The 26008-nt window shown below is 38.9% G+C and overlaps 1 protein-coding gene across 6 annotated transcripts; it reads left to right on the top strand.

Moving 5' to 3' along the window:
• The first annotated feature begins 5 nt into the window (after nt 1-5).
• On the top strand, nt 6-24030 carry INSIG2 (insulin induced gene 2). Of its 6 annotated transcripts, XM_082465940.1 has the most exons (6): nt 6-83; nt 12260-12652; nt 18896-19020; nt 22059-22225; nt 22390-22489; nt 23541-24030. In XM_082465940.1, exons 2-6 carry the CDS (start codon nt 12409-12411, stop codon nt 23580-23582), a joined length of 678 nt encoding a protein of 225 aa, XP_082322066.1. In that variant the 5' UTR covers nt 6-83; nt 12260-12408; the 3' UTR covers nt 23583-24030. The 6 variants fall into 6 exon arrangements, with proteins under 6 accessions (XP_082322066.1, XP_082322063.1, XP_082322068.1 ...); XM_082465937.1 differs by lacking the exon at nt 23541-24030 and having other exon boundaries at nt 22390-23533; XM_082465942.1 differs by lacking the exon at nt 12260-12652 and having other exon boundaries at nt 32-83.
• Nucleotides 24031-26008: the final 1978 nt, after the last annotated feature.

Below are 26008 nucleotides of genomic sequence, written 5' to 3'. Positions count from 1 at the left end.
TGGAGCTCGGGCGGAGTTGTGGGAGGGGAGGAGGAAGCGGCGACGGAGGTGGGGGCCGGTCCCAGAAGATGGCGGAGGCGGGGGTGAGTTGGGCTTCCCCGGGGAAGCGCAGGGGACTTGGTGCTGAGGGAAGGGGCCTGAGGAAGGTGGTGGCCCTCGGGAAGAGGAACCGCTTGCGTTTTTGCGGCCTGGGAACCCTGCTGGCAAGTGCGAGGAGCCAGGACCACAGATGGGGCCTGAAGGGCGAGGGGCTCCGCTTAACCTGGAGAAGGGTCGGCGAGATCCGGAAGGGGACACCTGGGTTGGGGAGAGGGTCTAGGAGAGGCCGAGGCTCCCCGGACAGTGGAAGAGTGTCCGAGCGGAAAGAAGGCTGGAGGACGGCGGGAAGGGCGACCCCGGAGATCTGATGGGGTGGAGGTCGGCGGGCTGTCAAGCATAGAGCGGTCAGGACTCGGCAGGCTCGTAGCCAGGGAGACCAGACTCAGGCTTGGGAGGGGGAAGGATCCGAAAAGGTAGGTATTGTAGAATGCTTAGAATCCGCCAGAAGGTGTGTTGATATTGGGTTGAGGAGTGGGACTTCGGCATTTTGGATTGGAATTGGAAACCTCTGGAGTAGGTGTGTGGTAAAGACAAAGATAACTCTTTTCAGGACCTAGAAGTCGGTTGGTGATAGTTTCTGGGATTTTAGGGTTGGTCAGTGGGGTTTGGCAATCTGGTAGAGGAAAGCAGTGTGGGTATGATGGGGGACGAGGGGAACGGTGGTAAAGTTTAAGCGATAGTGACCCATGTCCAGTTAGCATTGGCAGCAAGTTAGTGAAGTATGGCGTTAGCTAGATAGTCTAGGAAAATATACCAGGGAGAGCTGACTATTTTGTAGGATTATTGAGAAAATGCTTCACGAAGGAATGAATAGTCTTGACAGCTGGGGCACTGAGACTGGCCGGGATCACTATTGCAATGGAGCTGAGGATTGCGGGGGAAGACAAGCTCCTGTCTTGGGTGCAGGAAGAATGAAGGCAGTCTGGCAGAGGCTAGGTTGTGTCTTCCAACTTTGGGGTTTGGCCCTGATAGGGAACCATTGAGTGAAAAATGAATGAAGGGATGCCCCCACTAATAGGGGCCCCCCCAGAGAATAGCCACGTACTCTTCCTGTTTCCTCCTTTTATTCTTTCTCTGGACATGACGTTGAGTAGTGTGTTTTGTTATAGTTCTCAGTACATATCTGATATAAAGTGACGAAGCTGTGAATCATGTACATTTATTTGGGAAAGAGGTTGATTCTTTTTAAACTGACAACTGTTGCTTTTACGTGTGGTGGGCTGAAAAGGAAAGGATAAAATGCAATTTAGTAATTTAAAGACAGAGCTTGTTTTCATTGTTATCAGAAAATTATTCTCAAACGATGGAGTAACCTTTTTAGGGACTGAGATTTGTCATTTAAAAGCAATAATGGGATGCAAATGTTGCTTGCTTAATGGTTTCTGTGTTTGGGTTTTAATGTTGACAGGAAAGATGAGTTGCAGGGTCTTCAAGGCAAACATGTTTTTCTTCCTAGAAGTTTTTAGCGTCCATAGCCTATGATTCACATTTGTGTGCTTTTATTTAAGGAGAGTTTCATTGATTTAAGTGTGTTTTTCCTAACTGTAATGCTTATTCTATTTTGAGAATGCCATTCTAATTACAAGAGCATAGGATAAAAAAGATGTGAGGTAGTAATTTAATTTTATTATTTAGTAGCCTGTCTGACCTAAGCACCTGAAGAGACAGGTAATCTGAGGGAGTAAACATACTTCTGTGACTGCTCTTCCTTTGAAGACAAATAATCTTGTATGGTTTTGGGGGTGTTGCAATTGTTAAAATACAATTGGTACTTCATCGGTTCTTAAGGAGATTTTGTTTGTATGCTTGTTTTCAAATGCCTGTTGCCTGGAAGTTGTTTCAGTGGCAAATGTAAACTTTGATTTTCATCCACAAAGCTGAGAATCACTCATTTTATTTACCTAAAGGTAATAATAATCCATTGACAGGAAGCCAGAGACTGGGAATAATGTTTTTCCAGTTTTGATGATTTGTTATTATCTATCCAAACTATTTGAACTATTTTTCTTTTTTGTTCAGTAACGTACTGTATAGAAGTTGTAGGTCAGGGCTCAAGGTAGAATTTTTCATGTTCTGTGGAAGTTTCTTCTTTGTCAGTTTTTGAAAAAAAAAAAAAGTATTATTTTGGTATTTAAGGTAGTTTCTCAACATGGCTTTAAAAACTGTTTCTTTTGTGACATTTCAATTGTTTCTGTATGGTGTTTGTAGAAAAGGCAACTGTGAAATGGGAAATACTCTGGACATGGAGTCAGAGTGCTTGGGGCTAGTCCTGGTACTACCTGGCAACAGTTTTATAATCTCAGAAAGTTACTTAATCTATTTTATTTTGTAAAATAAAAAGATTAATTATTAAAAACACCTGCCTACTTACTAGGATTATTGTTGAGGATCTATTGAGATATTGTCTTTTAAATGGTATCTTTATACCAGAGACTTCTTCCCTGGTAAGAAAATTATTTCTTGGGTAATCTAAATTTTTCAAATACAGGTTTTTAAAAAAATTTTGAGAATCGAATTTATTGCTGGTGTAACAGTAACATTTAAAGGTATAGATAACGCTCTAGGAAGATATTATCAATACATAATCAGAAAGCCAAACTTTAAAACAAACAAAGTAGGGATACTTATTCCAAGAGCTTTCACTTTAAAATAACCTACTCCCCTGATGTGTGACTATTATAAACAACATGCTTTATTTAGGAACTTAGTTGTTGCACAGTAGGCGGTGGATGGTCTTGTGGAATTTTTTACCCCTTTGATGAGTCAGTCTGGCCATTTCTAGGCGTTCACTTTACATGTTTGTCGTAGCAAGACCCAGTAGTATACATTCTTGATCTTGTCACTTCACTTAACCACTTTGGGTCTCATTTGCTTTGCCAGGAAACAGATCACTGGTTCTTAACTTCTTTTGGATCATGAACTTTTTGAGTACTTGATATAAAAATGTCCAACTCCCTAGCCAGAAAAATGCACATATCCACAACTTTTTCGGTTTTGTTTTACATCAGACTCACATACCCCCTAGGAAGAGATGAACTCCCAATTCCCTTCCATTTCTTACATTTTAGGATACTGTGATTCTAAAACATTTTAACTTTTATTTTTGTCTCCAGTAATTATATAGTATTGTATTATTATGTAGTCACAAAATTAGCGTTTTGGACTTAAAAAATAGCTTAAAAAATCTTATTCAAATAAACATGAAACAAGCGTTGTGTTATTTTTAAAGACAACTTTTGGGGTGAAGTCGGAAACTATAAACAAGCACTTTGAGGAAAGGTTGAGTAAACAGCTGGGGCAGAATTACATAAATAAACATTGTAGAAAGTCTCTAGCAGCCTGGAAACAGAATGCGGAAAGAGTCTAGCAATCAGTATCTCTCAGTGGGAGAACATTGCCTCTCTGTGGGAATTTGGAAACATGTAAGGCCATGTTTGGTTATCTCAGAGCGGGGAGGGGGCGTGCACTGGCATTTAGTGGGCACGAGCCAGGGCTGCTAAATGTTTTGCAATGCTTAGGGCAGTTCCAAACAACAAGAAATTGCCCTGCCCAAAATGCCAGTGCCCTTTGACAAACACTGGTGAGTGATGTGAGATGGGACCTACCACACCAGAATAGCTTTTTAAAACTGAAGCTGTTTTGTTCTTTTAAAAATATTATTCAACATAAAATTCCCTTTTGGAAAAATTCACAGACAGAAACAATTTACTAGATATACTAGAGCAATTTGGGTTACTTAAAATGTATATTTACTCTTTGTCCTCTAGTAGCTGTTTTAATAGCAGAAAGCGGGGGGTGTTGCTGTGTCTACTGAAGTTTGGGAAATGAGGAGTCAACTCTTGGTCTAATACTGTATGTAAGTTGGCCATATGATTTTTTTCTTTAATACATCTTTTTACTCCTGGATCTAGTACTTTTAAAGAAAATTTCAAGGTGTTTGTACATTTATTCTTATGGTCTTTCTGCTTGGACACTAACTGACGTTAGTACCTTGAGAATATTTACAGTTAAGATTGTTTTCCGGTGTCTATCCATCTTTTCAGTAACCAGATCCCTTCTATAGGGGATGCCAAAAAAGAAGTCTAAGGAGTTGGGCTGGAATGGGACTCAAGGTTTACAGGAAAGAGGATGGGTTTTGGCATCAGTCAGATGTAAGGTACAATTCCAGTGCTAATACTGCATGTCATGTGACCATAGGCAAGTTGCTAAGTCTCTTTGACTTTATATCTTCATTTGTAAAATGTGGATGATAATACCTACCTTTAGCGTTATTTTGAAGATTAGAGTTACTATATGCCTGGCATGGAGTAGGCCCTCCATAAATGGGTGCTGTATTATGATGATAATGACGATGATGAATTCTGTAGCTAGTGAACACTATAGAACACATGACATGCTGACATGCTGCATACCACAGCAAGGAATAGTCTGCAAGACCAGGTCAGGGGGAGATGTTTTCTATGTTTTCTAGGATTTTCAGTAGGTGTTCAGAATATATTTCCCTATGAATCAGCTATAATATTTACTGTTTTCTCAAGGCTGCTAAGTTATAGAGCTCAGGGATGCTAGAGTAAGTAGGTTTGTGAGCTTGAGGGTAAAATCCCCCCCTTGGGTGTTGGGCACAGAGCTTAGAGTGTGGTAGAGGCACAGTAAAAACGTCTACTGTCTCTGTTTATCACGTGGAACTGATAGGCTGTGAAAGCTACTAGTGCTTACAGATGTTCTCATTTTCATACTGATTATTTCTAAACTCAACACCCCCACCCCTCCCTCCGGTTTACACATGGGTTTTGTTCCCAAAATTCATTTATAAGGTAGTTTGAAACTTGGAAGCTTAGAGGACATATATTTTAAAGATGATTAAGTGCTAGATTAGGTTTACCTTCCAAAAGCCCTGCTTAGGAGAGACGTTCAAGATGGCAGAGGAGTAAGACGTGGAGATCACCTTCCTCCCCACAAATACATCAGAAATACATCTACATGTGGAACAACTCCTACAGAACACCTACTGAACGCTGGCAGAAGACCTCAGACTTCCCAAAAGGCAAGAAACTCCCCGTGTACCTGGGTAGGGCAAAAGAAAAAAGAAAATACAGAGACAAAGGAATAGGGACAGGACCTGCACCTCTGGGAGGGAGCTGTGAAGGAGGAAAGGTTTCCACACGCTAGGAAGCCCCTTCGTGGGTGGAGATGGAAGGTGGACGATGGGGGAGAGCTTCGGAGCCACGGAGGAGAGCGCAGCAACAGGGGTGCGGAGGGCAAAGCGGAGAGACTCCCACACAGAGGATCGGTGCTGACCAGCACTCACCAGCCCGAGAGGCTTGTCTGCTCACCCGCTGAGGCAGGCGGGGGCTGGGAGCTGAGGCTCGGGGTGGGGTTTGGAGGTCAGATCCCAGGGGAAGGACTGGGGTTGGCTGCGTGAACACAGCCTGAAGGGGGCTAGTGTGCACAGCTAGCCGGGAGGGAGTCCGGGGAAAAGTCTGGACCTGCCTAAGAGGCAAGAGACCATTGTTTCAGGGTGCGCGAGGAGAGAGGATTCAGAGCACCGCCTAAACGAGCTCCAGAGACAGACACGAGCCGTGGCTATCAGCGCAGACCCCAGAGACGGGCATGAAACGCTAAGGCTGCTACTGCCGCCACCAAGAAGTCTGTGTGCGAGCACAGGTCACTCTCCACACCGCCCCTCCCGGGAGCCGGTGCAGCCTGCCACTGTCAGGGTCCCGTGATCCAGCGACAACTTCCCTGGGAGAACGCACGGCGCACCTCAGACTGTTGCAATGTCATGTTGGCCTCTGCTGCCGCAGGCTCGCCCTGCATTCTGTACCCCTCTCTGCCTCCCACCCTGAGTGAGCCAGAGCCCCCTAATCAGCTGCTATTTTAACCCCATCCTGTCTGAGTGAAGAACAGATGCCCTCAGGAGACCTACATGCAGAGGAGGGGTCAAATCCAAAGCTGAACCCCAGGAGCTGAGCGAACAAAGAAAAGAAAGGGAAATCTCTCACAGCAGCCTCAGGAGCAGCGGATTTAATCTCCACAATCAACTTGATGTACTCTGCATCTCTGGAATACCTGAATAGACAACGAATCATCCCAAAATTGAGGTGGTGGACTTCGGGATCAACTGTAGGCTTGGGGTTTGCTTTCTGCATCTAATTTGTTTCTGGTTTTATGTTTATCTTGTTTAGTATTTAGAGTTTATTGTCATTGGTAGATTTGTTTATTGATTTGATTGCTGTCTTCCATTTTTTTTTTTTTTTTACATATAGCTATATGTATATTTTTTTCCTGTTTCTCTTTTTGTGAGTGCGTATGTGTATGCTTCATTGTGTGATTTTGTCTGTATAGCTTTGCTTTTACCATTTGTCCTAGGGTTCTGTCTGTCTGGGTTTTTTTTTTTTTTGGATAGTTTTGAGTGCTTGTTATCATTGGTAGATTTTTTTGGTTTGGTGGCTCTCTTCTTTCTTTTTTTTTTCTTTTAAATTTTTTTATTTTTAATAATTTAAAATTTTTTTTATTTTAATAACTTTATTTTATTTTATTTTATCATTATTTTTTCTTCCTTTCGATTTTTCTCCCTTTTCTTCTGAGCCGTGTGGCTGACAGGGTCTTGGTGCTCCGGCCGGGTGTCAGGCCTGTGCCTCTGAGGTGGGAGAGCCGAGTTCAGGACATTGGTCCACCAGGGACCTCCCGGCTCTACATGATATCAAACAGCGAAAGCTCTCCCAAATATCTCCATCTCAATGCTAAGACCCAGTTCCACTCAACGACCAACAAGCTATAGGGCTGGACACCCTGTGCTAAGCAACTAGCAAGACAGGAACACAACCCCACCCATTAGCAGAGAGGCTGCCAAAAATCATAATAAGGTAACAGACACCCCAACACACACCACTGGATGCGGTCCTGCCCACCAGAAAGACAAGATCCAGCCTCATCCACCAGACCACAGATTCCAATCCCCTCCACCCAGAAGCCTACACAACCCATTGAACCAACCTTACCCACTGGGGGCAGACACCAAAAACAACAGGAACTATGAACCTGCAGCCTGCGAAAAGGAGACCCCAAACACAGTAAGTTAAGCAAAATGAGAAGACAGAGGAATACGCAGCAGATGAAGGAGCAAGGTAAAAACCCACCAGACCAAACAAATGAAGAGGAAATAGGCAGTCTAACTGAAAAAGAATTCAGAGTAATGATAGTAAAGATGATCCAAAATCTTGGAAATAGAATGGAGAAAATACAAGAAACATTTAACAAGGACCTAGAAGAACTAAAGAACAAACAAACAATGATGAACAACACAATAAATGAAATTAAATATTCTCTAGAAGGAATCAATAGCAGAATAACTTTGGCTAGAAGTTATTAGGCAGAAGAACGGATAAGTTCTTAGGCAGAAGAACGGATAAGTGACCTCGAAGATAAAATAGTGGAAATAACTACCGCAGAGTAGAATAAAGAAAAAAGAATGAAAAGAATTGAGGAGAGTCTCAGAGACCTCTGGGACAACATTAAATGCACCAACATTTGAGTTATAGGGGTCCCAGAAGAAGAAGAGAAAAAGAAAGGGACTGAGAAAGTACTTGAAGAGATTATAGTTGAAAATTTCCCTAATATGGGAAAGGAAATAGTCAAGTCCAGGAAGCTCAGAGAGTCCCATACAGGATAAATCCAAGGGGAAACACACCAAGACACATATTAATCAAACTATCAAAAATTAAATACAAAGAAGAAATATTAAAAGCAGCAAGGGAAATGCAAAAAATAACGTACAAGGGAATCTCCATAAGGTTAACAGCTGATCTTTCAGCAGAAACTCTGCAAGCCTGAGGGAGTGGCAGGACATATTTAAAGTGATGAAAGGGAATAAACTACAACCAAGATTACCCTACCCAGCAAGGATCTCATTCAGATTTGAGGGAGAAATTAAAACCTTTACAGGCAAGCAAAAGATAAGAGAATTCAGCACCACCAAACCAGCTGTACAACAAATGCTAAAGGAACTTCTCTAGGCAGGAAACACAAGGGAAGGAAAAGACCTACAATAACAAACTCAAACAATTAAGAAAATGGTAATAGGAAAATACATATCGATAACCACCTTAAATGTAAATGGATTAAATACTCCAACCAAAAGACATAGACTGGCTGAATGGATACAAAAACAAGACGCATACATAGGCTGTCTACAAGACAACCACTTCAGACCTAGGGACACATACAGACTGAAAGTGAGGGGATGGAAAAAGATATTCCATGCAAATGGAAATCAAAAGAAAGCTGGAGTAGCAATACTCATATCAGATCAAATAGGCATAGAGGGAGCTTACCTCAACATAATAAAGGCCATATATGACAGATCCACAGCCAACATCATTCTCAATGGTGAAAAATTGAAACCATTTCCTCTAAGATCAGGAACAAGTGAAGGTTGTCCACTCTCACCACTATTATTGAACATAGTTTTGGAAGTTTTAGCCAAAGCCATCAGAGAAGAAAAAGAAATAAAAGGAATCCAACTCGGAAAAGAAGAAGTAAAGCTGTCACTGTTTGCAGATAACGTGATACTCTACATAGAGAATCCTAAAGATGCTACCAGAAAACTTCTAGAGCTAATCAATGAATTTGGTAGAGTAGCAGGATACAAAATTAATGCACAGAAATCTCTTGCTTTCCTATACACAAATGATGAAAAATCTGAAGAGAAATTAAGGAAACACTCCCATTTACCATTGCAACAAAAAGAATAAAACACCTAGGAATAAACCTACCTAAGGAGACCAAGACCTGCATGCAGAAAACTATAAGACACTGATGAAAGAAATTAAAGTTGATAGAAACAGATGGAGAGATATACCATGTTCTTGGATTGGAAGAGTCAACATTGTGAAAATGACTATACTACCCAAAGCAATCTGCAGATTCAGTGCAATCCTTATCAAACTACCAGTGGCATTTTTCACAGAACTAGAACAAATTTCACAATTTGTATGGAAACACAAAAGACCCTGAGTAGCCAAAGCAATCTTGAGAAAGAAAAATGGAGCTGGAGGAATCAAGCTCCTGGACTTCAGACTATAATACGAAGCTACAGTAATCAATACAGTATGGTTCTGGCACAAAAACAGAAATACAGATCAATGGAACAGTATAGAAAGCCCAGAGATAAACCCACACACATATGGTCACCTTATTTTTGATAAAGGAGGCAAGAATATGCAATGGAGAAAAGACAGGCTCTTCAAGAAATGGTGCTGGGAAAACTGGACAGCTACATGTAAAAGAATGAAATTAGAACACTCCCTAACACCATATACAAAAATAAACTCCAGATGGATTAAAGACCTAAATGTAAGGCCAGCCACTATAATACTCTTAGAAGAAAACATAGGCAGAACACTCTATGACATAAATCACAGCAAGATTCTTTTTGACCCACCTCCTAGAGAAATGAAAATAAAAACAAAAATAAACAAATGGGACCTAATGAAACTTAAAAGCTTTTGCACAGCAAAGGAAACCATAAACGAGACAAAAAGACCACCCTCAGAATGAGAGAAGATATTTGCAAATGAAGCAACTGACAAAGGATTAATCTCCAAAATTTATAAAGAGCTCATGCAGCTCAATATCAAAAAAACAAACAACCCAATCCAAAAATGGGCAGAAGACCTAAATAGACATTTCTCCCAAGAAGATATACAGATCGCCAACAAACACATGAAAGAATGCTCAACATCACTAATCATTAGAGAAATGCAAATCAAAACTAAAATGAGGTATCACCTCACACCAGTCAGAATGGCCATCATCAAAAAATCTACAAACAATAAATGCTGGAGAGGGTGTGGAGAAAAGGGAACCCTCTTGCACTGTTGGTGGGAATGTAAATTGATACAGCCACTATGGAGAACGGTATGGCGGTTCCTTAAAAAACTAAAAATAGATCTACCATACAATGCAGCAATCCCACTACTGGGCATATACCCTGAGAAAACCATAATTCAAAAAGAGTCATGTACCACAATGTTCATTGCAGCTCTATTTACAATAGCCAGGACGTGGAAGCAACCTAAGTGTCCGTGAACAGATGAATGGATAAAGAAGGTGTGGCACGTATATACAATGGAATATTACTCAGCCATAAAAAGAAGCGAAATTGAGTTATTTGTAGTGAGGTGGATGGACCTGGAGTCTGTCATACAGAGTGAAGTAAGTCAGAACGAGAACAATAAAATACCATAGGGTAACACATATATATGGAATCTAAAAAAAAATAAATAAACTTTCTGAAGAACCTATGGGTAGGACAGGAATAAAGATGCAGATGTAGGGAATGGACTTGAGGACATGGGGAGGGGGAAGGGTAAGCTGGGACGAAGTGAGAGAGTGGCATGGACATATGTACACTACCAAATGTAAAATAGATAGCTAGTGGGAAGCAGCTACATAGCACAGGGAGATCAGCTCGGTGCTTTGTGACCACCTAGGGGGGTGGGATAGGGAGGGTGGGAGGGAGGAGATATGGGGATATATGTATATGTATAGCTGATTCACTTTCTTATAAAGCAGAAACTAACACAGCATCGTAAAGCAATTATACGCCAATAAAGATGTTAAAAAAAAAAGGCCTGCTTAACCCAATATAGTTTGATTCAAAAAGAGTTAACCTAATTTAATGAAACAAATATGAATATGTAGAGCTCCCACTATGAGCTAGGCACGTACCTTTCTGGGTACATAGGCACAGCAAAAACTTGATAGTGAATAAGACCTACATAGACATTTTATAATCCGTAAAGCAACTATGCATATCATCACATAAGGTAGCTATTAGAAGTGCCATAGTAGAGGTTTAAATAAAATACTTAGAGGTTCAAAGGAAATATCCCAAGAAATGTTGTTAGGTGGGATAATGGTAAGTTATGAAAATAGTCTTTATAATACTTTCCCACTTAAAAAAAAAAAGCATTCATAGAAAAAGAATTTAGGGCAACATGTAACAATTTGGGAGGCTGAACATAATGGTATGAATGAGGGCTTTGGAGCCAGCCAGACTGCATGGATTTGAATCCCAGCTTGCCCTCTTACTAAGGCTGGGAACTTGGTTGAGTGACTTAACCTTTCTTTGCTTTTATACCTCACCTGTAAAATGGACATAATTGCACTTACCTGTTAGGGTTATTGTGAGAGTTAAAAGGACAGCTCATAGATAGCCTCAAATGTTATTTGTCTTAAACATATACAAAGGAAAGTTCACTTTGGTCTAGAGGGGTGAGTGAATACCTAGAGTGATGGTACTTGCAAAGTTCTAGGTTTTAGGGATCAGGAGCCGTGTGGATCAAACGTCCTAGAATCTAGCCAAGAGGTTATTCTTTATTTTCTTAGCTCGCTTTCTTCTGCTTCCTACTGCAGCTTTCTCACAGTAGCTCCCCATGATTGCAACAAGGGCAGACTGGGTCAAGGCAGGGGTGGGACACAACTCGTACCCTGGTGACAGCGGGTCAGGTCTGGTTTCTGTGCTTGGTGTATGTGTGAGTGAGTGGCTGGTGGTCTGTTTCTTTGTCAGATACTTATGTGCAGAAATTCACATATATCAGCATTAAACATCAAAAGAGGTCATTTTATTCCCCTATGGAGATTGTCCTCACGAGCAAGTCACATTTTACTGAGAACAATATAACATTTTCAATCAGAATATGTTGATTTTCTGTGAAGTATAAATTTATTTATTTTCTGTAAAGTGTAAGAATTTCTACCTAAATCTCCAAGCCCATCAGTTACTTGGGCTTGGAGATTTGGGTAGAAGAAACAGAAACCTGGATTTTGATCTTCCAGTTTCTAGTAGAAGTGTCTCAGATAACCCATCCTGCTTTTTTCACTGATGTGGAGCCAGCTGTTTTTACTATTATTCTAACCTTTTAGTCTCTTAGGTCACTAATTCTGTCCTAGTAAATATAGATTTAGCACTTTATTTTTTATTACATCATTCATATAAAAATGCTTTTTAAATGTCTTCTTATTTAGTAAATAACTAACTAAATATATAAGCTTGTCAATTCATTATTTGGCCTTTAAAATGAATTAGTATTGAAATCAGGAAAATTGTATAGTCATTTATTAGACACATTGATTTCTTTTTTCTTATCTCTTGCAGGATTTCTGGTAGGTCCTATTTTAGGACGAGATGCAATATTGTTGAAACGCCAATCTGCTTTGGTTCAGGCAGTTGGCTTTTCAGCTGAGAAGCCATTTCTTCTTCCTCTTTTTAAAATTTTTTTGCTGACTTACTGAACTTATGAAACCATGGCGGAAGGAGAGACACAGTCACCTGGGCCCAAAAAGTGTGGTCCCTATATCTCATCTGTCACTAGCCGAAGTGTGAACTTGATGATTCGAGGAGTAGTGCTGTTTTTTATTGGAGTATTTCTTGCATTAGTGTTAAATTTACTTCAGATTCAGAGAAATGTGACGCTTTTTCCACCTGATGTGATTGCAAGCATCTTTTCTTCAGCATGGTGGGTACCGCCGTGCTGTGGCACAGCTTCAGGTACGTGAAGGCCATGTCTGTAACGCTTAGAAAGGAATTAGGATAAATGAGTGTCATTATTGTCTGGGCAATACTTTTAAAAAATCAGCTTTATTGAGGTGTAATTTAAATAGAGTGCAATAGACCTGTTTTAAATGAACAGTTTGATGACTTTAGACAAATACATACAAGTCATGTAACTACCACCACAATCTAGGTATAGAACATTTCTATCACCCCCTAAATTCTCCTGTGCCCTTTTGCAGCCTACCCTCAGCCTCAGGCTGTCACTGGATTATTTTTGCCTGTTCTAGAATGTGATATAAATGGAATCATAGAGTTCGTACTCTTTTGTGTCTGATTTCTATCTGACTGACCCATATGACTTTTAAAAATTCAATCCTAAAAACAATCTTGATTCTCTTAGAGATGAGGCTTTTAACCTCTTAATTTTGTTCTTCCGTCAATCCATCTCATATAAACTTATGTTAAGTTATTTTGATGATCATCATCACTGTTTGGTTTTAAGGTTTTGACATGTATGTTTTTTGAAGTTTTGGTTTTTGAAGTAGATAAAAACTTGAAAGATGGAGACAGTCGACCCTTGAACAACATAAGTTGGAATTTATGTGTGGATGTTTTTCAGTAAATACGTACTACGCAGTCCGATCTTGGTTGAATCTGTGGATGTGGAACTGTGGATACAGAGGGCTGACTGTAAAGTTATTCTCAGATTTTTGATTGTATGGAAGGTTGGTGCCCCTAACCCTCATGCTGTTCAAAGGTTGACTATAGTTTTATTCAAGTTTAAAGCTTCATGTTGTTATTTTTTAGATTTTTGCATATGCTTTTTTTCTTGGTATCTTGTTTTTAGATATACATTCAGAATAATAGATTCTTAAAGAGATCAGTAAGGTAGATTCTCTTTGCTTAAAATCATTATTATCCTATTTAGATCTTTTTTTCGGTGGACAGTGTGTATTGGATAGAGTGGAGCATTTCAGAATGCTGTATTGATGATGAGCTTCCATAATGGATAGCTCTTCAGCTTTTTCTAATGAGACCAATAGATTGATACTATTTTATATAATAAAGTAATAGAAGGAAGCCATAATGATGTGGTAGAAAATAATTCTGATTGAGAGAGAAAAGTGCTTTTATGAATGTCCATTTGGTGTCTCACACCTAATAGACATAACTACCTTGCAATATAGCGTAGATCCTCCTTGACTTCCATCCTAGAGCTAGAGGGCCAACAGTGAGGAGTTAGGTGTGAGACATTTTAAAATGACCTTGTGAAACTTATTTGACAATTACATAATCCCATTGCATGGATTGAAGGGTATTTTCGTGGTAAGGTTTCAGCATGGTTTATATATTGATGTCTCACTATTACAATATTCACATTAAAAGAGAACTTGTAAAGGTGATGATTCCTAGTTTCCCCAGAGCTGTTGTTATTCTCTGAGAGAACAGGCAACATAGTCCAAACAGACAAACTGTAAATTATGTTTTATTATTCTCTGTTATGTCTACCAGTCCTCAGGTATTTTCCTTTCTTTCATTTAAGTTCAGAAGAAAAAAAGTTTCCCAATGACTTTTTCTACTTCTTTATTTTCTCGTATGGTAGAGCTGCAGTCTTGCTGCTAATAGAAGCTTTTCCGGACTTGGAAGAACATGTCTTTTCAGAATAGACAAAAGGAAGGTCAAGGGAGGGAAATTATTGCTTATTGAATGTCTACTAATGTTCTGGGCATATCCCTTAACCCCAGGGATCTATAGGGCAGCGTTGGGAGTGAGATGTTTGCATTGTGCCTATTTTGGGGGGATGAGGAAACAGATAAGGAGAGGATATCAATGAGTCCAGGGTTCCAGAGCCAAGGAATGGTGTGGCTAGGTGAAACATCACATGCTGGGGAAGGGGGCAGAGGGAGCCACTCATCCTTCCCTCTATTGGGTATCTCTTTTGAACCTTCCAGACTAAGTGCCAGGCTTGGATGGAGTACACTGGCCTGTGCTACACATTCTGGGCTAGGGCAGGAGAACTTGACTGAGGTTTCATTCTACCTCCATTATGGAGAGGAACAGGGGTTACATCTCTGCCTGTGATATGGGCACTTTTGCCACAAACTCACATTTAGGAAGGAAAACTTGTAATGTTAATGCTACATTTTAGTCACTTTGTCCCTACTTTCCTACCTTCTCCCAGCCGCTAGGCTTGTCACACTTACAAACCTAACCTCATATCATTTCATGTGGAGGATTTGCATTCTTGCTTAAGTGTTTCTTCTGAAAGCAGTGCATTCTATGAGGTGCCCAGCAAATGAAAGGAGAGAGGCCTTGGGGAATTGAGATTCCAGTTAACGCTGCTGTTGATGTTGGGTAGGTCATGGTGTTTAGTAGGTGGGGGTGAGGATACCAGGTTTGTGGAAGTTGCCAAAGATGGAAAATGGACTCTTGCATAATCGCTGCCCCCCTCCAATTTTAGGGAAAATATTAAGGAAAAAAAGTGAATGCTGTAAGAAACAGTGTGTACAGTTTGCGTGTGTATATGGTATGTATATGTTTTTGTGTATATGTGTTGGTGTGCATTTTCAAAGCTCTTATCATCTTAAATCGGAAAAACTGATAATTGTCCTTTGATTTTCCTGTCCAATTAATATTCGTAGACTGAGCAGCTACCTTCTGGAGGGTCTCCAGAATCACCACTTTCTACATGTAAACCCAGTGCTGGAAAATTTGCTAGTGGTGCTTCTGGAGGGACAACTAGTAGAGAACTCCGATAAACTCCTTTTGATCCCATTTTCCTTTTCCTGGTTCTCTATTTTTAGTTTAATAATGTTTGGTGTTTCAAGTTGGTTAACTTCTTTACGTGTGCAGTGCATTGGAATTGGAGTTAAGAACCTCTTGAATGTGATTGAGAGCTACAAAGGAATCTCTCTGAAGAATAAATAGGAGAAAAAAGAGTGTGTGGATAAAATAACCGGAGAAGTTGACTAACAAATCACGAGTCAAATTACTATCTAATTTAAAAATGGAAGAAAACAGATCTTTTCTGCTGAGTCATGCAGTCAGTCACCCAGTTCCTGGAGAGTCTGAGAAGGCTCTTCCGTTGTCTCTCACTGCCCACGTCTGGTTTCCAAGTTTCACATCTCTCCCTTGTCTTTTTCTTGGTCTAGGCCCTCAACCGCTCTGCTTGGAATTTTCAGTCTTTTCTTTTTCTGCCTCTGATTTTGTCCCCCCTGCACCCCAAGTCCCTCCTCTCCTGTCCTGTGTTGTACACTCACTGCTGGAAGAACGATTGGCCCTCTCTCTGGCACACGTGTGATGGTGTTATTTTCCCAGTGACTGTGGGGCAAGTCTCTGTGATATGGCCCCCGCCAACTTGTACCCTTCTCAGAGTCTTTCTGGACCCGAAACTCCCTTTCCGCCTAAAGTTTCCAGTTTCCAGATGATACCAGGTATTTTCTGTTGTCTGTGCTTTTCCTCAAATGCTTTTTGATTAGAAAGCCCTTTCCAGACCACTCACCTGCTGAACACTCCTGCCTCAAGGGTCACCTCTTCTATGAAGCTTTCCTGACACGCTCGCACCCTGCTTCCCCTCGGCACACACCAGGAGAAGACTGGACCCCCAGGCCCTGTCAGTGCTGCCCCAACACGTTACTCTACTTAATTGTTTCTGTGGTCACTTTGGGACGGGGGTCATGTCTTACTCATTTTCCCTTTTTAAATCCCCAGTAAATACCAAGAACTAGACACATTATGGGGGTTTAAGTATTTGTTGGATGAACACATTGCTTATCCTGTCGTAGTTTTTCATGAAAGTATATCTCATTCAGTGGTTGTGCTTTTTCAGCCCCCTTTCCTTGAAAAATGTTTGATTTAACTGTTTCTTTTAGTGCAGCACTGCATTAAAAACATGACCATGAAAAATGATGACTTAATATTGACGTTTTACAAACTTCTCTTGTTTTTGGTCTTGGTACCCTTCAACTAGTCACTGGGAAATAACTGAAATATATCCCAAGAAATGTGATTTTTGCATCAGAGAACCATCTGATTAAGCAGGACTGTGTTTGCATATGATTTTACACAGGCGTGATCTTAACGGTCTCTCTTGTTAAAATAAGAAAGTGGAGGAAGAGGACGAGAAGGCCAGACACACTTCTGCTGAGCTCTCAGCAGTGCAGCCTCACTGTGCTGTAGATGTTGCTCTCAGACTCTGCCAGGCCTTTATTTAAAGGAAAGAAAGAAGACGTTTAATGTGAAGTGACAAGCTCCCTCGAATTCTCCCTCTCAGTGAGCGTCCAAGAGCCATGCATACTCAATGGATTTGATTTTTATTGGCAAATCCCAAGGTTGGCAGCGTGGCAGTTTAAATTTCTTTTTGTGTTTTTGCTTTCTCTCCTCAGTTGTCTCTCGTGTGTGTCTGACATCACATGCATAAAAATACAGTCAATTTTACTTATTTATATCTTTGCACACACGTCAGTACTCTCTGTGTGATCATTCTTTACCTATGGCATCAGCTGCTGAGGAAAATTGACTTGGAATATCTGATCTTAGTTGATTTCCTCAGCAACAGGCAAAGGGAAGAAAGAGAGAGAGAGAGAGTGAGGAATGACACATGAGCTGCCAGTTTCATGACCCCTTGAGAACAAGAAAGAGGTAACATTCATCTAGATATATTTCAGCTGTTAGGCATGCTTGTTACCACTTTAATTTTGTAGACATTTGGAAATGCTGTCAGTTAATCTCACAGGATTTTAGAGCAGAACCTTTTAAATAGGAGTATAATTTGAAACTTTTAAATTTACTAGTAGCTGTTGGAGCTCTGCGTTGCTGCAGTTTGTTGTTAATGTCTTGATGGTCTGTGAACCATCTATCCTCAGCAAAAGCCTAATCAGAAGAGCACTTGCAGTTTTGCGGATTAGAAAATGTCTGCATCATTGCAACATCTCCGCTCCAGATGAAAGGGTGACGGTGCAGTCTGGTTTCCATGCTGTTCCACTGGTCTGCTAGCCTCTGCTTTTTGATATTAGTTGATTTCTGTTTTTCCTTTAAGATTGAATGCATTGTTTGTGAGATAGAGCTAGCCAGTACCAGGCCAGGCAGGGGCTTCTAACCCCTCAGGCATAGGTTTGGGTACAATAATTTCATGATACATCATAGGTAATACTGGACATTTTAAACATACTTTTCAACTGATGTGACAGTTGTGTTTTTATTACCAAATGGCAGCATAAACATTCTGTTTTTAGGAAGATTAGCAAATTAAAGCTGCCCAGCTATTTCCTGTTAAATTTAATCTGTAGAAGTATATTTTCCTTAAAACTTGTTGAAGAATGTTTTGGTTCATGAAATACTCTTTTTTTTAATGACTAACTTAGCATTTAAAATCTTCTCCCAGTGAATGAATAAAATGTTGAGGTTTGACAAGTATTTAAGTTAAAAATTGAGTTATTCATACTAATTAATTGCACCATTAGTATTCAAAACGTTCTTTCCAAAATGCAGAAATACACTAAAATGATTTCTTCTGATCTTTTAACAGTGGATTTAAATTTTAACTGAAAACATATAATTCTGTAGACTGTGTTTCCTCCATTTGTCCTCTGCAGAATGAGTCTCACAGGTAGATTTCTGTTGCAAGTTTCCCTGCTTTGACAGTCTGACCTAGAGTCTCATCAGAGGGCCAGGTTGGAAGGGAGTTGTCAGGACAAGGCACTAGACACAAGAGACTGAGACAAGAAGCTGGGGGGACGAGGATTGTATGTGTAGCAGGACGGCTACAGCCATCTAATAGAATGTATATAATGAGCTCGTACGTGTTTACGCTTCGAGGTTCTCTTTAGATTTGTGACATTTCATAGCGTGCTTCGTGGTTACATAGCTTAGAGAGAACATTGCTTAACTGCCAGCTGCTTTGCTGCTTTCCAAGTCTCAGAGATGTTAGTAGTAGAAAAGTAGCGTGAATCATCGAGTCCAATGTGCTAAATTCTGAGTCATACGCTGAGGTAGTGTTTTGCCTATGATAATTAAGGGTGCTGTTGTACTCATTTACGATGCTGTCTTTGATGGTGTTATCCTCACTTTTGTTTTCTTTCGGAAGGTAAGTTTAAAATGTCAACGATTAATGTTACGTAAGTTGAGAAGCTTTTCTAGAGAATCTTTCAAATGCTTATGATGGTTGTGACTCTTAGCTTAAGTTTTGCCTGTATACCATTGGAGATGCCTTAATTTTTTCCCTTTTTTTCCCCACAGCCGTGATTGGGTTATTATACCCCTGCATTGACAGGCATCTAGGAGAACCACATAAATTTAAAAGAGAGTGGTCCAGTGTAATGCGGTGTGTAGCCGTCTTTGTTGGTATAAATCATGCCAGCGCTGTATCCTTCCTGCTGTAATGAAATGCGTAATAACAGAGCAGCTTTTGACAAACCAAAGGTTAAACAGTCCCTCGCAACTTCACTGTTGTCAAATTGTGATATGCCCACTTAGTCATAAAAAGAATGCACGCCGCATTGTTGAAGCATCATGGGAGCACCTGTGCAATTGCAGCGTGGGGTATAGCCTTTCATTTCAATCCCTATTTTTCGATATCACTCAGAACTTTGCACATTTAAAAAATTTACATGGTTTTCTTGAATTAGGTTACTTGATTACCTCCATCTAGTTTTGGTAACTAGCACTGAAACAGATACATTTTCAAAGGAATTTCTTTTCTCTCTTCATTTAAGATTTGTCAGTAAGGACATCTGGTGGCTTCAGGTGCTGGTTGGTTTTTTGTTCTGTTTTGTTTTTAATTTGAAGAATATATATGTATATATATATTTTAAAGACTGTTATTTATTGGTTTTAATCAACACCAACAAACCACAGAAATGTTCTTAAAAGTGGCAGAGGCAGAAATAGCCAACTTAGACTGGCCAAAAAGAACTTTTTTTCCTAAGTTACATATTTTTAAAGTTTGATCATTTTGAGGATTTTGATATTTTCATTTAGTGATTAATGAGTATTTTCACAGTGTCCTGTCTAGAAGGATAAGGTAGCCTCTATTTCCCACCTCTCCTCTGCTTCTACCCCCCAGAAAAAAATGTCCACCCCCAGAACAAAAGTTTTTGCCCTCATAAGGATTTTATCCTGTCATCCTCCGTACTTCCCGCCCCGCTGACCTCCCAACTTCCCTTTGTAGAAGAGGATCTGGGAAATGCTAGTTCAGCCTTCCCTTTTCTGGAAGAAATGGCTTAGAGGATGGAGGTGGCTGGAGCCTTCTCTTTGGGGAAGAGAAGATGTGTGACTCCGGCTGCCGGAGGTTTCCTTCTGTAACTCTGCGCTGGGCTCGGGGCTGGCAGTTAGCTGGAGAGAGTGTGGGTCATGGGGCAAGGAGATTCCAGCGTCTCTAACAGCATGTACTGAGGTGTTTTGGAGAAGCTGGAGAAGAGGAACCAAGGAAAGAAGCAGGGTCCTAGATTCTGAAAGCACGTCTACCTTTCTGTTCCTAGTTGCGCTGGCTCTTGGAGATCTATGAATTTGGAAGTCCCTCAGTGGCTCTTATTATTTTGTTTCTTACCCTTTTGTCTTAAAGAGTTTCCCAACATGTTTAGTTTGGTGAAATCTTTGAGAATTAGGATTTTATAACAAACAAATCTAGTGGTTAGTAGGACTTTAAAAAGGTAGACTCATAGAATATTATATCTAGAAGAAAACTTAGAAATCCCCTAGTTCTACATTTTCTTTATAAAGATAATAAGAGAAATGAAAGCTGGAGAGGTTTGGTACTTTGCTAAGTCATACGTACTGCAAGGCTGCTCCAGAACATTCCTTCTCCTACCCAGGAGCCCTATCCTAGACAGTTCAGGTATTTTTAAGTTGAGTAATTTAAATAACCTTTTCTGGAATTAAAAAGACTTATATATCTAATATAAATTCTTTACTTTGGTCATTCTTTTCTTCCTCTCAATGAAATCCTTAAATAGAGCCATCTTAGCTATTCTGTTCATCCTTTAAGCAAAATCCAAAATGTTTACAAAATATATAACACGGACTTAATATTAGGTTACTTAGACTTTAGAAAATCACATTGTACTATTTTTAAGATGGACGTTTTACCCGTACCCTAGAAGCCTCCTTATTTTGCTTTGACTCTTAGCAAAGTTAATTTAGTCAGCAAAGATAGAACCCAGTTAATGTCAAATTCCACTCTTTACAAGAATGTTTATTGCATAGAGAAATCAGAGTGCACAAGTGTTTCTTTGGAATTTGAGGTATAATACTCACTAAAGAATAAAAGCTTTTTCAGAAAGCATACCATAGACTATAGGTCTCTTGATAAATCAAGCCTAGACAAGGACTGACCAAGAATGGCAGTCTGGGTGTTCAAGATACCTGCTGGTTGGGTAGGAGGGGGGAATGGTGGTAAACAGCAGGATGTTAAAGGAAGCGGAAAATGGTTTTATACGTATTTTTGGAACTTCCCCTCTCTTCTCTGTAGTTGCAACATGGCCGGTTTGGCAAGATATATAGTATCCTCTGGGGAGCTGTATATAGAGCCAAGACGTGGCCTTTGGGACATAGATAATGCCCTTTTAATGGCACTTGAAATTAATTCCTTTAGTGTAATCCTCTAGCAAAGAAATGAGAAAATTGAATTTATAAAGCTTCGTTTTGCCCAGAGATTTTGAAGTAGAAAAGGGCTGTACATTTGTGAATAGGTACTTAAGTAGGTGATGGAAATAAAACATCATTTGAGCAAACTGTCCTATACCAGAAAGTTTCAGGCACCAAAATAGCTTGGCAGGTTGCGAGATAATGTTCACTTCAAGGCTTTATCCTCAACAAATTAAAACTAGAACAGTTGACATAATAGAAAGGGATAGTGTGTCCCTGGTACTCTTGTTTCTGAACTGCATTATTATAAAATGTGTCTGTCAGTAAATCACATAGAGAATGTGGTACCCTGTTAAATAGCTGTCGGCTCCTCTCCTCTGCAAGTTCCTGTGTGATTCTCAAGTAATTCTAAACCTGTTTGAGAAGTAATATCGGTTTCCTTTTTAGCAAAAGTGTGTTCCTTTAGCAATACTTGTGTTCTGAGGCTTCTAGTTACATTTTTTTTGCAAGGAAAGCATTTCTTAAATAATGAATCTGATCTGATAATTGGCAATGTATATACTGTGCCATTTTTTTGGAGAGATTAACACGTCGGTGAGATCTATTAGCGAAGTATCGTGCTCTCTGTTCGTCTTTAGTACATATCGGAAATAGTTTTAATCCTCCCTAGTCTCGTACATTGTATTAAAAACCTGAATGCACTCTAGACTATGCAGTCTATTCCCTTCTCAACATTAACATCTTTTATTTTAGAAAAATGAACAAGTGATATTATTTGGTTACAAATTTTAAGATGACTCTTTAACACTGATCTCAGAAAGTGGATTTTGATAACAACATACAGTTGTCTCTCACACTGGCTGCACTATCCATTGGACTGTGGTGGACTTTTGATAGATCTAGAAGTGGTTTTGGCCTCGGAATAGGAATTGCTTTCTTGGCAACTTTGGTCACTCAACTGCTAGTCTATAACGGTGTTTATCAGTAAGTATTCTTTTTGGTGCTTGTTTCCTAAAATCTCAAAATTGAGATTTTAAAATTGCATTAGCCACTTTAATCTACAGAGTAACTTATTTCCATTGTAATTATCTTAATAAGTGTCATTGTACTTCCTCTGTGAGTTGTTAAAAATATTTCTATTATTCTAGATATACATCTCCAGATTTTCTCTATGTTCGCTCTTGGTTACCGTGTATATTTTTTGCCGGAGGCATAACAATGGGAAACATCGGTCGACAGCTGGCAATGGTAAGCTCATGCTTATTTACTTACCTTCCTGTTATTGAGATGTAAGACAAGTTTTCTCCATACAGCAAAGGAATAAGTCATTTGGAAGAATTTAATCACAAGTGTATTAAAAATGGAAAGAACCACTGGATAGAAAAGCTAAAATGTGTTACGGATAGGGTGATATGATTTATCCTCCAATTTTTATTAATTAATTAATTAATTTTACTAATCTATACGTTTCTGCTCCATGAAAAAGGGACAGTTTTAAAAGTGAGAAGAAGCGCTGCTTATAACTATGTTGCTACAATAAATATAAATTAGGACTGTCTCCAGCAAATCAAGATGTTTGATCATTTTAGTTAAGAAGGAAAAGGACATTGTTGATAAGCCCAGTCAGAGATGGCAAAGGTCAGGGACTGGCATTCAGAGGCCACAGCAGTTCCATGAATAAGTGCTGTCACTTTTACCATTTTAGCCAGCTGAGAGAAGTGAATGTTTTACATTGTTGTCTTTTTGGTAGTCCAGCCACCCAATTTTCCTAAATCCATTGGTTTACTTTATTTTGAATTATGGGTAGACATTTTTATAGCTGTCCTTTCAAAATATTGTTTTGACCAGAAGCTTTTGCTAATATAGTAGATTTTTTTCCTTTCAGTTTTTAAGTTATTTGAAAACATATTATCTGAATTCACAATATTAGTCCTGTCCTTAAGTTCATGGCCTTTCCTTTGCTAATATGCCTTAGTGAGCACACAAAGAAATTTATTTTGCTTCCTTTCATATTCTAGGATTGATATAAATCATATACTATTATCATTTGCTTGTAATGTAGAAATATCATTTTTTCCCTGCTTTTGGCTATGCCCCTTTCAGTTCTAGAATGCGACTTTCTTTTTTCCTTTCATAATTGTCATTTAATCCTAATAGTTGTATAACTCTCAGATTCTTTGAGGAATAAAGTGGGCATATGTTAATAAACTGTTAAGTTTAGACCTTTTTAGTTTATATGGAAATTGCTATTCAAAATAAACATTAATCTGTTAACCTTTTAACCTTTTAATTTTTACAGTATGAATGTAAAGTTATCGCAGAAAAATCTCATCAAGAATGAAGAAGGCAAAAACATATCTTTTGTACAGAAAAACAAGATGAAAAGGGCGTGTAAATGATAGCTATACCAACAAAACCTTGGACTATAAAATTGCCAGGATGCAGTTTTCCCCTTAATTGGTGTGTGTATATATATATACACACATATACATATATATACACACATACATATGTTACTGCAATCTGTGATTGCTTCATCTGTAAATCAAGTACAAACCTTTCTGTATTTGACTTAAATAACTGTAAAATATGTATGCACTACATTAAAAAACATGTTGATTAATAGATGAAATTTTTAAATTAATTTTTTAGACATACCATATATTGTATCACAATGTTGATGTGCCAAAATATTCAGTTATCGTCATGCAGAGTATAAGAATGCTTTGAACAATTTATAAACTTACTGAAATAAAATATGAGGAAAGCCAAAAAAAAAAAAAAGCAAATGGAAAGTGGTATATTCTCTTTTGCTTACTGTTGTGCCTTTTTATTTTTCTAATATATAGCAGTACGAGTTATGGGTGCCCTAATGTGTGGTTAGTTTCTATTTTAATGTTGTCTCGGAGAGCTTTGGGTGTTTTAATATATGATGAAAAAGAACTTCCAGGGAACATTTTCATACCTTCATTACTGGAGAGAATCCAAAGAGTAATTTTTTGTTTTAACAGATTTTACTGGAGGTGAAACTCCCAGCAGGAGAGTTTATCAGCATTAAATTGTTTTGAGTCTAAATCTTTAAGAATACATATAATTAAAAGTAAGGACCATTGAAAAATTTAACTAGAGTAAATATGTTTTACAAATACAAAATGACCTTCTGGAGTGCCACAAAGTGTTAGTGATATTAACTGTCATTTGCAGTACAGTATTCCACTGCTTTTGCACATGGAACGCGTAAGAATTCCCGAACAGGTCAAAATCAAGTTTCTAATTGTCTTGGGTTCTATAATCTGTTGGGTTCTGTAAAGCGAACCATTTGAGCTGGGCTGCTTCATATGATTGATTGTCAGTGGATTGCATCCGAGGAGTGGATGGGCACATAATTTCTTATGTATCCATGTGCCCATTAGTGAACAGTTCAAGAATGTATTGTTTAAGAATGTATTGGGATGGCATATTGTGCATGTTAAAGATCCTGGTAACAGTTTTGTGCATATTTTTCCAACAACTAGAGCCTTTTGAGTGTGATTTAAACATAGTCTTAGTTAACCTTTTCCCCCAGTTTTTATTTTTGAAATTGATGGCAGTTGTCTGATACACAAGGGTGAAATCTGCTTACTCTGGAGGGGTGTGTGTGTGTGTGTGTGTGTGTGTGTGTGTGTGTGTGTGTAGGATTGAGTGAGGGAGAGAGTGTGTGTGTGTGTGTGTGTGTAGGATTGAGTGAGAGAGAGAGTGTGTGTGTGTGTGTAGGATTGAGTGAGGGAGTGTGTGTGTGTGTGTGTGTGTGTGTAGGATTGAGTGAGGGAGAGAGAGTGTGTGTGTGTGTGTGTGTGTGCGTGTGTGTGCATGTGCTCATGCTCTCTTAATATGTCAACTAGATATTTTTCCATTTTTGATTTTAAAACCATTTCTGTCAGACTGAGATCTTGTATGCCAAACTTTAATCTGCTCTTATGTTTTAAGGCTGAAAGTGTGAAAATCCTAAGAGGATTTCCTATTGAATATATGTACACAATCTTAACTATAGTGGTGGTAAACATACTACTGTAATTTATTATTCTATCTTCCAGATAATGTTATTCATTTAGAACAAATAAGGTATATTTTTAGAATCAACTTTGTAAGCACTATAAATCTTTAATAAGTTATAAGGTCTATGATGTGTTTACTTTGAAATTTGCTGTTTAAAGCAAGATGTATTAAATATATAATTATCATCTTGGTTAAGAGTCTTTTTTCCTTCCTTGTGGTTAATCTTAGAATTATATTACTGAGGATTAATTTATTAAAATTAACATGGGTGGTTGAATTTATTCAGAAATAATGCAGGAAACTAAGTTTAGTGTTACAGGAATTGAATGATTATCACTTTGAGTTCTTAAATTATTTGCATATCACCTAGAAAACAAGAAAAGATATTTATGACAAAAATAAAATTGTTTTGATATTTTGATAAGTGTATAAATATATTACATCCTTTTTTTTTGCAGTGAAAGTGGTAAACATCTTTTAATACTGCTATATTGGCAGTGCTTTCTGGCTTTTATTATTTAAAGTTTTAAAAATTGAATAGTTGAAAACTGAAAATTAAATTCTATGAAAGCACAGGCAAATAATTAAAATTAGCTAGCAAGAACCCTGGTAATACTTTTGTTATAATCTTCATTTGTTTGCACTGAACTGTTTTACCTTCATTAAGGTCTTTGGAACCTCTCAGTGGGGCCTCTACTTCACACATCTGTTTTCTAGGTGGAATCTAGACTT

The sequence above is a fragment of the Balaenoptera physalus genome, assembly GCF_965194825.1.
Source record: "Balaenoptera physalus genome assembly, chromosome: 6".
NCBI lineage: Eukaryota > Metazoa > Chordata > Mammalia > Artiodactyla > Balaenopteridae > Balaenoptera > Balaenoptera physalus.
This window is presented reverse-complemented; position numbering and strand designations above follow the sequence as displayed.